The following is a 13,737-nucleotide window of genomic DNA, read 5'->3' as shown; positions in this document are numbered from 1 at the left end:
AAATTCTTTTCTTTTCATTTAAACGTAAGACATATTTTTTTTTGGTATTGAAAAAAAATATATTGTATAAAATGCCTAATTTTACACATAATTAATTGAAAAATTAATTAGCGTAAATTCCTCTTACCTCGTTTGTAACATTAAATTGCGTGAGGAAATGAATTTTGTTTATTGTTCTTATAGCGAGAATAGCAACAAAAATTGTAGCAAGAATATAAATTTAGCAAAATATCTGATGAATGATTACTTAAGTCTTAAACTTTATACATCTAGAAGAATTCTGTGTTCAAAACGATACACATCTTCACGTAACAATTCGAAACATGAGATTTTTATGTTCTGCAATATTAATAAATATATATTCATACTAAATCAACCGAGATAACATATCAATATATTTGTTTTATCTTGGATGATTTAATATTTCTTTTCTTTAAATAAATGTTATATTATCACGCTTTTATTTTTCGTAAAATATTTAAAAATAGCATGCTATTTTTTAAAAAATTTAACGAAAATTATTTTAAAAATATTTGCAATAATTAGTAGAAATTATTTTTAAAGTTTTTCAAAATAATTATCTTTTATGTTTTGATAAATTTTGCAATAATTAAAGTATTCTTTATAAAAAAATGATGATTTTTTTACCGTTTAAATTACTCTATTCTAAAACGCACGAAATTCGTGCGTTTAATAAAATATAATATTTTATTTATTATAATATATTTATAAAATATTTATAAATTTAAGTTTCTAAATTTCTTATAAACTTAAATTTTTAAATGCTCGTATTTATTATTATTTAAAAATCCGAAAAAAAAAGTTTCGACAGAACAGTGCTTATTAATTTCATTTTTATTTATTAATTTTTTTTATATTTGAGCTTATTTCTTATTTTAAAAAGTTTTCAGTTAATTAATTTGCTAAGCGATTAATATTATTTTTATCAAATTAACATTTAATAAGGCAAAATACACTCGAGGGTCTTATAATAATTAATTAATTGAATGAACCAGTCCAATATGACGCATCTAATTATTTTATAACTAAATCGTTATTATCTCTACATTTTTAAGCGATGAAATTAGTAAAATATAGTAACCTATCGATCGTATATAGTAGATTATAAAATAATGTAAAGATTTTTATAATTTAAATGAACTCTGTTTTCATTTTAAACGTCGTGTTTAGAAATTAAATTTGTATTTTCTAATGTCTCATAATTGTTAAATCCATCTAATGACTGTATCATTAAGGACATGCTATATTGTTACAAATTATTACTTAAAGATAGCGAAGTATAAACTTCATTAAGCAGGGTTAATTATTCAATATATAAACCATACACCAATGGAAAGAAATACTTTAAACATTTTATTCTTAATTATTTTCAATATTTTTTTTTGCGTGGAAAAAATATTTAATGCAGTGATTTAACCAACTACTTTAATAATTATTAACGTCATTGTAAAATACCAGTTTTGTTCTCTGTTCTTCCTGTTAACATGTTTTTATCTACCATTAACGATGATTTATTTCTTTAAGGATTGATATTCTACAAGGTAGTAACCTTTTATACTTTTCTCCTTTTTAAATCTAATTAATGGGTTATTTTCTTCCAAAAAAATTTATGTATATATATGCACATATTCATAATTTTTAGTTAATTTAAATTTTTTTAAATTAGTTAGAAAAACAATTGTGTCTGTATTTTAAATTAATTTATTTCGATTCTGATGAGGTTTTAAAATGAAATTTATTTCAATTTAAAAGAAACGTAAATTGAAATTGAATTTTTAATATAATTTTTTAGTAATATTTGCACGGTTTTTTCTATAAAGAATGGTTTGATATTTATGAAGTAATCGATTTAAAACTACTTATTTTATCAGATAAATCTAATTTAAATATTGGTATTTTTTACAACCAGAAAAACTTCTAAGAAATAACCGTTTGTTGATTTAATTTTTAATTCACATTTTTTCTTAAAAAAAAAGATAAAGAAGACAAATTTAAAATTTTAATAGAATGTGCATTATTTGCTTGTATGACTTTTAATAAATTTAGGATTAAAAATATATTATTACTTTATCTTGAGAAAAACAGATTTTATATAAAATAGAAAGTGAATAGTGGAGGCAAAAAATAACCGGAAAAAAAGAGGATAGCGGAAAAATATAAAATTTTGATATCCTGAGTGACATTGGAAAGTAAGAAGCGTGTTTGTATTAAATAGTGAGACTCAGTTGGACATTTGTCGACTGGTGAGTGCCGGTTAAGTCGTCTTGCGATGTCCACATTGAAATATGGAAAGTACTGAAGGATTTCAAATGCTTTGAGACGAGTGATATAAGGCGGAACAAGTAGAAAGTGGGGTCAATTTTTTACAAGTTGAGAGGTGACAACTCTTAAAATCCCCAAAGACGCAATTCTTTTGCTTTCGATGACAGCTTGTCGATCTGGTATTTTTATACCATATTGCATTAATATGAAATATAAAGCTTCTGGAAATGCTATACCATGAACAATTCGTCTCTTCAATTTTTATGAATCGACGTCCGAACGAGACCTCACATATATTTTCAATTCTCAGCTCTAACGTTATATGGAGATGTATGTACACGCCCAATCGTTTAGATTATCTTATATTTTATAAATCAAAGTTTGTTAAATAGTATTATATAAATAAAATGTAAACGTAATTTATTGAAGCAAAAGATACCTTTAAATTCTTAACTATAAATCCATAAATCTTATTGAATAGCGTGGAACATTTACCGCCATATTCTTTTTGGTTATATACTCATTAAAATCCCCAGTAGAGTAAGAATCTGAGGGATGAAAAAAAAAGAAAAAAATTCTAATTATCTGGCCCTCTACCAGGTGTCACGTCCATCGATTTCGCGCTCCGTCGAGCAAAGTACTATTCGCTACCACCCTTCAGTCTCTGCCACTTCAGTAATTATTCCTTTTTGAAAATTCAGCAAGAGTCAGTAGATAGTCGTTTCTGTCTACGTATCCGAAAACTTTATGAGAAACTTTCGAACAGAAAATTAACCAGCGATGTCCTGGTTAAATTTGATGGTCCGATTTAATCTTGGAAACAATCTTGTTTTGCGATTATACATAATTGAGAACATTTGTTATTGCGAAAGAGGAGAACTCGAATCGCATTTTGGATCATCTCTTCACTCTAGCTTTTCTTTCTTAAATTCTATTTTAGTTTTACCTATAAAACATTTTAATAAATTTTATTTAAATATATATATATATATATATATATTGCTGCGCATATTTATAAAAATTCATTATTGAAAGCAAGGAGAAATTTCACAAACGGAAAATAATTAGCTTGATTGTATCTGTTATATTTATCCGTAGTTATTAGCGATGCATTAATTGTAGCTTAATTCTTAACTGGTATAATTAATTAACAATAGCAGAATTTAATTTGAAAGTTAAAATTGGGAAAGCGCAGTTTTGCCATATTAGAGAAAATTCAAGATTAGTTTTCATACAAGGGAAGAATGACTTATTGTAAAATTCTAGATGAATTTTATCAAATCCTTTTTAATTTGTTTTGCTAAGGATTACTCGGTTATCCTTATTAGACACTCGTGAAAGTTCGGATTACGCCAGCAAAGTTTATCTTTAGTCGATATACAACTTAATCTTACTTAAAGGAAATGATATTTGCAATTCAATTATTTAATAAGATACAGAAAAATGTATTCTCTCGACAAAGAATCGTTTTATTTTTCGTAAAATAACACAAATTTATTATTATTAATTTAATTAATATATACGGCATTATAGCTAAATTTATTTTAATCATTTTATTTCAGATAAACTAATAGAGAATTATCTTAATTAAAGATGGAAGACAAAATGGGCTTTAGAAGTCCCCCGAAAGTGTTATGTCGAAAGACCAGATGAGTTGACATGGCTGAGGGCAGGTGGACTTGGCTCTGGACTCTGTTCCTGTGCCTCCTCCTGCAAGGTGATACCATAGCATTCGTCTTAGAGGGGTCTCCTTCTTCTTACGCGCGATTCAAGAAGTGGATCTCCGGTCTAAATGGTTCTCTATCCTTCGAATTTCAAACACAGGAACCTAACGGTTTGCTGTTATATACGGACGATGGCGGTGCCTTCGACTTTTTCGAGTTAAAACTGGTTGAAGGTACGTTGAGACTTCGTTTTAATCTCGGCGGTGGTGCTTCGATCATATCCGTGGGTAGAAATCTTCACGATGGACATTGGCACAGAGTGGAGATTATTCGCAACATAGAGGAAACCCAATTGAGAGTAGACGACGATACGCAGGGACGAATCTCTCGAGGACCCGAATATCATTTTGGTAATTATACGACCAACAGCTTTGTATATTTTGGTGGGATGCCTAGTTGGTATAGTTCGAAACCCAATCTACTTGCATTACCGTCAGTTTTATTCGAACCGACTTTTAAAGGAAGTATAAAAAATGTTGTGTATGCGAGTGAAGAGGGACTTGCCAAAGAACAAGACATGATTGAATTTAAAGGTGTCAGATCCAACCAGTTGGATGCCTGTGAACATCACGACCCCTGCCAACACGGGGGTATTTGTATAAGTACCGACAGCGGAGCTATCTGTGATTGCAGAGCTGTAGATTACGAAGGAAGTTTCTGCGAAAGAGGTAAGTTATTTGGCTTTTAATTATAAAACTTCAATTAAACTAAACATTCGGTTCCCGCACTTTTAAATTTGATACGAATAAATTCATTTCATACGTGAGAAGAGATGACTATCAATTCATTCAAATAATTTACTAAGAAATTTGATAACATGTAAGATAATTTTGGAGTTTACACAATGAAAAATATTTTAAAAATTAAACGAATTAGTAAATGTATATCGATTACAGTAGTAAAGAAACCAACTATCCTGAAAAAATTATTTTTAAAGTTAATTACTTTGAATTTGAATATTTAATTCATCATAAATCACGCAGCTTACGTGTCATGAAATATTAAATATTGACTTTAAACAAATAAAACTAATTGGACTTAATTCAATATTATTAAAATACTAAAGTTTTAATTAAGAAATATTACTTTTTAAAATAAAATAAAATAAATATACAAATCAAGATATTAATAGATAATAAAACCGATTAAAATGATAATAAATGTGACGATAAAACTATAATCTCAAATATCAAATATTTTGTCGCCATAAAAATGGCGACAAAACTTGAAAATTTTGAGTGCTGCTAAATGTCGGAATGATAAAAAAATAAAGAATTTCGATTGAAAAGAGATATGCGCGAGTTAGGAGAAAAGTACAAAAAAATAGAAATACGAGGTGTTTGGAAACGAACGTTATTTTCCTTTTAGAGACAACTTTCTTGACCACTAGACAATGACGTATATGTAACTGTATCTATAACTATCGATCTCTAACGGTTTCTTACCCGCAAAATCTAGCTGACAGGGATTTTCCAGACAGGTGGACATTTGTCACAAAGTCTCAGAAAAGACTACAACATCCATTGGAAATGTAAGAGTTGTCCATTATAAAGAAGACAAGGTTTAAGAAATGAATGTATCTTGCAATCTCTCTTCAGACATTTTCATAGCTACTTTCACTTTTTATCTTATTGTTATTAATTCTATTGTCTTAGATATAGCTTAAGTTTGTCTAAACAATTTAAATAATTATCTGACGTTAAAACTAAGGATTAATTCTCTTTAATAATGTTAAATTTTTCCTTAAACAAATATTAGATAATTAACTATTTAGGTTGTGGTTGATTTATTTTTTAAAACTGATAAGTTAGATGTTAAAGAGCGAGATACTTAACTGAAACTCGCATGTGCTCAATTAAGAATTTAATGAACTATTAAAGTAGTTTAAAAAACTTTATTACTAAACTTTTAATGTTGCGTGTTTACAATGTATTTTTTAAAAATTGTAGTTTTAATAAGTGAGAAATTTTTCTTCTCGGAAATTTTCAGACTGAATTAAAATTTTGTTGAAAATTTTTCGGGCTCGGTTTCAGAAATCTGTGTTAAACTTTAGCTATTTTTTCCCCATTTCCTTTCACAGACCTAAATCTCTGAATTGTTTCTTTTGTTAAATATACTAAAGTTTACTTTTTGGTAGGTTATAACAAAATTTTAAACATTTTTTTTTTTTTTTTTTTTTTTTTTTTGCTACAGCTGAATCATGAATTGTTTTCTTATATATCAAAATTCTAAATCCTTTTCCTTTTCTATGACTAACGTTAAAACTCTGAATAAATTTCTCTTTATCATTCACATAAATGGGATTATTCATAAGAATTTTTTTTCATTAATTTCGTTTTTTACTGCCGGAACTTATTTTAACCATTAATCACTTTGAAACTCATTTCTAACATTAATAATCTTTATTACAATTCTCCAAATGCTTTCATTAATTTTTTTGAAATCAATCCTATTTAATCATAACACGGATAAAATTCCCTTTATAAAATTAGATTGCAGATAATAATAAATACAGTTACACTATGTATAATGAGAGGATCGCATCGAAAGCTACTTCATCGTAATGAATATACTCGAATTATTGAATATTCGTTTCTGACGTGCTTCAATAACAATGAACTAGAGCCATCACGTTATTTTTAATGCTTCGATATTTCGTAAATCATCATTTTGTAGTTATTTATAACCAGTTATTTCTATTATTCGTCAACACGCCAATGATACTCCCAAAGGATAAGTACAATCTAACTGTTTCGTGATCGAGAACACCAACTCATCTACCTTTCACCTATATAAGCTTATACTTAAGTATACGACTGACTGATGTGTTTGTTTCTAGTTATATTCCTCGAATGAAATTCTGCATCGTTATTACTAAAAAATGATTTAATATAAAATACTCAAAACAATTTAAAATATCGAATTTTAGATACTTATTATAAAGAAAATTATTATAAAAAATGAATAGGCTTTCATTCAGTAAACAAAAAATACATATTTTTAACGTTTCAGTATTGCTTGAAATGGAAGATTACTATAATATATTTTAATAATTTATATTTTTGTCATGTTTGTATATTAAATTCCCATTCAATGGGTAGAAAATCAGGAAAGCCCATAATTCCCAAGCTCACCTAATATCCATCGTACCTTCTTGTCCACCTGGAAGAGATTCATTTTTCAAATGTCCTGACTGGAAATGCGTTTCTGACGACATAATCTTGTTCCCACCACCAATCCTTGCTTTGGAGAGTATCAAAAATGCATTCGATGACGTCAACCAACGATCGATGCTTAACCAAGAGGTCAGTAGTAGAGGCTCTTGCCAGCACCTGGCTTGCCACTCCACCCCATATTTCGTCCTTTCTCTTACTACACCCCTATTTACTAATACTATTAAATATAAACATGTTTTTGTCGAAGCTTTATTTTTTTTGAATATTTTAAACCAAACTTTAAATCGAAAATTTCATTTTGAACAATTTTATACAAGGTCGATTACTAATGTAAAAATATTGCTCAAAGAAATTAATTTCGCCATATCTGTTGATCAGTTATATAAAAATGAAGAAGAAATTATTACAATAAAGCAAAAACAACTGTAATTTCCTATAAACATACAAATACGCGTATTAAGCGTTTAATTGTTCTTAATAATCGCCGAATTTCCAAAATTAAATAGAAAATAATTTTGAGAAAAGACATAGCTTTTCTATATCGAAATATGCTAATAAATTGGTATAATAATTCTTTATAAATTATTATGTTTAATGGAAAAATATACTCTGACAACAATAATTTGATTTCTGGATATTTGATGAAATAGAGAAATTTGTAGTTAATACATTAACCAATTGCTGTAGCGTGAAACATAGAGAAATAGTTTTAATTTGCAGATTATCTAATAATAATTAGCAATGAAAATTTTCAAACGAAATAAATTGAATTTTCTAAACTGTTATAGCGCGTAATGCCACAAATATTCCCAGGATAACAGAAAGCCGATTTTAATCTATTTTAATCACTTAAGCTAAAGACATGTAACACCCGGACTGCGGTTTTCCAGTCCAGTTAATTCCTCAACAAATCCAAAATAGCGCTAACGAACCGGTCAGGAGGCTGCATCTACTCTTATCAGTGAGCATTGAGCGAAAGAATCCCCAACATCCCACGAGATCTGGCAAAACAAAAGAATGCAAGAAAACTGAAGAATCAATAAGAACCAGGGAAAAAGATTAGTTTTAACCGTATGGTTCTATTTCAGTGTGTGTGTGTCTGTAGTGTGTGTGTGCGTGCGTGCGTGTGTATGGGGGATGCTGGCTTCAGTCGATGTCCTTCCAAGCAGTATTTATGTCTAGATGATGTTCCGGTATACATTTAACGATCGTTACAGCAGTTAAGTCTAGCGCCGTCTCTTGTCAGCATTCCTCCAGGGAAACAGTTCCCGTAGGATGTTAGGATACGGTGTAAAGCTAAGAGGAAATCCAGTGGTTTGCATTTTAACCACTACATTTCAATTCTGGCATGTAACTTTTCTCTATTCTTTCCTTGCAAATATTTCCATGCTGTTTGATCTTATCATTCTTAGCCTATTAGAAGCTTTACTTTGAAAAAAAAATTAAAAAAACACGTTCGCTTTATAATTTAAACGTGTTACTAATATAACTTTAAATTTGAATATATGATAATATTTAATTCGTTTCTCTATTATTTTTAATGCAATTTGAATTGAATACCTTTTACGTTTCGACACTATCAACTTGATTACCGAGTTTCAAATATTAAATAAAACATTGAGAAGCTAAATTAATTTTAAACAATTAAAACCATATTAAATTTCTACATTAAACTTTTCTTTTATTATGAACAATCATCATTAAAATAAAATATGAAATTTTAATTATCATTCATACAGAAATAGCTCTCTGAAAGAATTTAATATTAACTCTCTTGATGATAATCTTTGAATTCTATTAAAAATATATCTAGCATCACATCTCGAAATTGCCTTTATGATATGAATTTTAAAGGGTACAAGATTCTTTTTAATAGAGGTGAGATAGGTTCAATTTAGATAGAGATTGATTGCAACGAGATCAGATATGCCTGACTAGAGATTTTCTTTCTGTAGTTATTCTTTCCCTAAACATTAAAAAATAATAGCAATATTAATAATTGTCTTCTGTTGGTTTTGAGATAAATAATTAAAATCATAAAGTCAAACGAAATATTAAAACTTCAGAATACTAATTAAATACAAGTTTTTTAAAGTAGCTATAAAGAAAGAAAATCATTCAAAATAATATTCTTTGATCCGGAATGTGGATTGTTTCTTCAAGGTAAACATGTTCATTAGTGATAACTTATCGCCTTTTTTCCCTATTCTAAATTTAATGCGAAGGAATGATAGTTATTTGAATAAGAAATTTGTTAAATTATCTGTTCTTAACTTAGTTATTTTTTAAAAAAATCGGACAAAAGAACAGGGAAAAAATAAATGAAAAGACTACCAAACAATACAAACTGACGTTTGAATGCTATCAAAGTTAAACTCATTAAAGTTTCTTCTGTAAATGTGCATTATTACCTTTTGTTTGAAACACTTTCTGAAATTGTCTGCTAAACATTTTCAGTATGTTGTGTGACTTGAAACCTTTCACGCTTCAATGATATAGAACAAAACTTATTGATATTTTTCACGATAACTAAGTTTGAAATAATAAAAATTGTGCGAAAACTTCCGAGAATTGTTGGGTAACTCTGTTAAGAAGTTCTTTAGACGTAAATGAATAGAGTTATGAAACACAATCTCCTTATGTGTACTAACTTCCAAACTTTATCGATCCGAATCAAATGAATGTTGACAGAGGACTGATTACTCACCGCAAGTTCGGTAAAAATTTTTAGGCAATCACCACTAATCTCAGACTGACATCATCCTGCATGGTGATTGATGATAGCAGTCGATGGATTTTTCTTTTCAGGCGTCGTAGGGTCACGTGTTTACATTGAGGCTTTTGTCAATGGACGATAATCTCGGACTAATTGTCAGGTCTTTGGAGAAAAATGATTTGTTGTTGCGATGGAGATATCAGAAAGGAGACGGCAAGAAAAACAAAGAATATCTCATTTAGCAGAAAATTTTACCAATGGCCAACGATTATTAATGACCAGTAAATATATTCTTAAATGCCCAAATTATTTTTCCATGAATTTATTTAGTAAAAAATTAATTTTGTATGAAACACGAGTCATCGGTTAGAGAAATCTATCACACTTCACTTACACAGCTTGAATAGATAATTCATTCATTTGTAATGATCTTATCCTCTAGGAGAATTATTTAATTAGTTATCGTTTTATAAACGCAATCCATGAATGGATTTCAATAAGCGGCATTGGCTAATTGTACCGAAAACATTGAGAGAATATCAGCACTTTTAAACAAATGCTAGAAATTTAATGATTTCATATCGATTTTAAATTAATATATATTTTGATTTAAGCTTATTTAGGTAAATTATCTCCAACGGATAATTTCGATAGGGTTCTGTCAGGCGAGTTGTTTTGCAGTACTCTTCTAGATGAGTTGAGACGATGAATGTCTGATGATCATTTTATTAATTGAAGCTATACTTGGAACACTTAGTAAATGATACATCTAATGTAATTATCCGGTAAAATAATTAAAGAATTGAATTTTACAAACTGGGAAGGAAGAAAATAATATTACTTCACTTAACGTTCTCTTTATTAATTCGAAAATGAATAATATTTTGATTCGAATTTCGGTAAGGAGTTACAAGGAAAAAGAAAACATAAAATTTCTTAAACACAATTTGAATACGTGTAAAAATTAATTTAAGCAAAACTTAAACGATTTATTAAAAGCCTGTGAAAGAACTTAAAATATAATCCCTGTGTGCTAAGTCACTAAGACATATTTTGTATTATATGGCACTATGTTGGTGAGATTCACATTTTTTTGGTCATAGGTCACCGTCTTGTTTGGTCTGCTACGTCTCTGTATGGCACGGTGTCTCCTCTCGTCCAGCTTTTATTCGTGTTACATATAACTGTATATTTCTGTGCATCGTTAAATTCATTTATTTGCTTCATTTTCCGACAAAGCCTTTTCTTTGAATGTTGATAATTATGCTTGAGTTATGTTTCTTAAATCGTATAATTTGATAAAATAAGGATATATCATATAGGAATATAATTTACAGAGATGGACAAATTAAGTTTTTCAAGTAGTCATTAGGCAAAATGTATTTTGGTCCAGACCCCTTTTCAGTTGAAGACTATTCTGTACGATGACACTGGATCTGTGTGCAAAGTCAAAAAGAAAATACAAATTTTATTTTCTCCATCTCTGTAAAATACATCACCGTATGCTCTCATTTTATCAAATTATATGATTTAAGAAACATAACGATTAAACAAGAAGGTTCAAGTATACGTTTGAGTTACGTTACAAATTAAGAATAATTAAAATATAAATCATGTATTTTTTTAAAATAAATACAAGCAGTGAATTAAATTTTCATTAGCATCAATTACCATTATAGTTAATATTTTGCTAGCGTACTAAAAGACAATTTTCAAATTATGCGACTGGTAAGGTCTCATTTAGTGTATAAAATTTCCAAGTTGAGATTTGAAAATTGTATTGCTGCAATGTCATATTATTTCAAACATGGCATCCATTTATAGAGAATACTTGGGGCTGTATTCTCTACTGAAATAGAAGACACGCCCGGAATATTGAGAATCAATAATGCCACAGAAAATTCACAAAAGAATAAAAGAAATAATACAAAACAAACAGGCTGGCTTTTTGTTAAATTTAAAATTTAAAACATTTAACATTCGGTTCGTTAACATTAAGGAAAAAACCACCAGAATTAAATTTTAATAAATAAATTTGATAATAGTCGAATAAATATTGGTAACTTGTAGGGGATGGTAATGAAATATAAGACAGTAAATTGTCTGAATGAAACAATGAAAGACCCAGTCTTGAAGTAGTCTCGAAGGATGTCGAGTAACAGTGTTATCAGATGCATGCAAATTGAAGCTTGAAGGATGAAGCCATAATGAACAAGAATAACACTTTTGCAAAGACGGGGAAAGAATATTATAAACGTTACTCTGACAATAATAAAATGGTAACGTTGCTACAACTTCTTTTCCTTTTTTTTTCTGAAGTGGATGAATTTTTTTTGGGGGTAGTGGAATAATTGAAATTTTAAAAATATAAGTAATGCCGATAAAAAAAATGTTCTCTCTCTTTTGATAAATTATCATCATTATAATTTTTGTTCTTGTACCGATGCTATTGACGTAGCTATCATTATCGTAATTGAATGTTAGGAAATTTCTATCGAATGCATCAATTAAGTTTAGAATATTAATCGTGGAATAACTGTTCTTATTTTCTTTTTAAGTAAAATAATCAAGGCAACAAATCGCTCAACAGTTGGAAAATATTAAGTCTGAATTGTTAAGATTCTATTCGTTTAGTAAGATTGAACAAGCACGTGAAGAGCTAATCAACTTTCGTTTCTTAAAAATTCTTAACTCGCTAGATAGAGGCTCGTTAAGGTTCATCATTTCTTTTTCTCACTAGCTTTTGCATAATTCATAAGTCCTACAATCTTCTCTTTATTTTCCAGCCTCTTACTACTACTTATTCATAAACTGGACACCAAACGTCGAAGAGAAAGAAACTTCTATTGTTGCTGCAGAATTGAAGTTGAATGACCTTTTGTAAATACACACTTTTTCTTCTTTTTGATTTCTCCCCCTTCCACGTGTCTTTGCAAGGATTACCGACACATTTTAAAAAATTCTTTTTATAAGACTTTCCGTATCTCTTGTAAACAAAACACAATTAAGAGTTTGAAAAATTTTAAAGTAGTAATATTATTTACTTTATTGAAGAACAATTTAATGTATATAAGTAAAAATTACTTAAAACATTCCAATTTATTCTTTAAAAATTAGAGCACAGACAAAATTTAATAAAACTTAAATTTTCATTTATTCTCTTTAATATTTATCATCAATTTTCTTGATTTAATATTAAAGAATTTAAAAATTTACGCTTATATGGAAGCGTAAATCTTAAAATTTATTCCTAAAAAGAATTAATAAAGTGATTGCGATTATTTAGAATGTTTTTAGTTGACTTAATTTGCATGAATATTTTATGTAATTAATATATGACTTTTTAGTGTTTTTAAAAAATATAAACACAGAAAAGTGCTTTCATTGATTTTTTTTAATTCAAAATTTCTTTATTTCTTTTCGAGATTAGGGAGCCAATATATTAGTGTTTTTCTTTTAAAATTTAAATTTTTTCTAGGAATAAACTTTTGAAATTTCTCTTCATAATAAAATGCGAATACTTTTATTCTTTATGAAAATTTCGTTCTGGAAATATTTTTGTTTGAAATTTATGTAAAATTTCCGATAAAGTTTCCTTTTTTTCTTGCTGTTATTTTGCCCTAAAAACTACTTTTAAAGTTTTTTTTAAAATAAATATAAATATATTTATTATAAATTCTAGATTTTTAAGAGCAATTTTATACACAATTAAACTACTTAATATATAATATTAAAATACTTTTAATGTATTAATTAATAAGAAAAATAAAGACTTAATCATTCTAATGCTTGATATTAATCAATAGTTTTAAAAAAATGATTTAATAATAAAAAAAGA

The 13,737-nt window shown here is 28.0% G+C and overlaps 1 protein-coding gene across 6 annotated transcripts in view; it reads left to right on the top strand.

The window, feature by feature from the left end:
* The window catches only part of LOC136981825 (neurexin 1-like), a 191,201-nt gene that overhangs the window by 43,030 nt on the left and 134,434 nt on the right, over positions 1 to 13,737 (top strand). For 4 of the 6 annotated variants that reach the window (XM_067278199.1, XM_067278195.1, XM_067278200.1 and 1 more), the window contains one exon: positions 3,846 to 4,675. In XM_067278199.1, the coding sequence (XP_067134300.1) occupies positions 3,943 to 4,675 (733 nt within the window). In that variant the 5' untranslated portion in view covers positions 3,846 to 3,942. The remainder of the gene's footprint in view (positions 1 to 3,845; positions 4,676 to 13,737) is intronic. The other 2 variants (XM_067278196.1, XM_067278197.1) reach the window with 1 other exon arrangement.

The sequence above is a fragment of the Centruroides vittatus genome, unplaced genomic scaffold (assembly GCF_030686945.1).
Source record: "Centruroides vittatus isolate TY-2023 unplaced genomic scaffold, ASM3068694v2 contig_796, whole genome shotgun sequence".
Classification (NCBI taxonomy): Eukaryota; Metazoa; Arthropoda; class Arachnida; order Scorpiones; family Buthidae; genus Centruroides; species Centruroides vittatus.
This window is presented reverse-complemented; position numbering and strand designations above follow the sequence as displayed.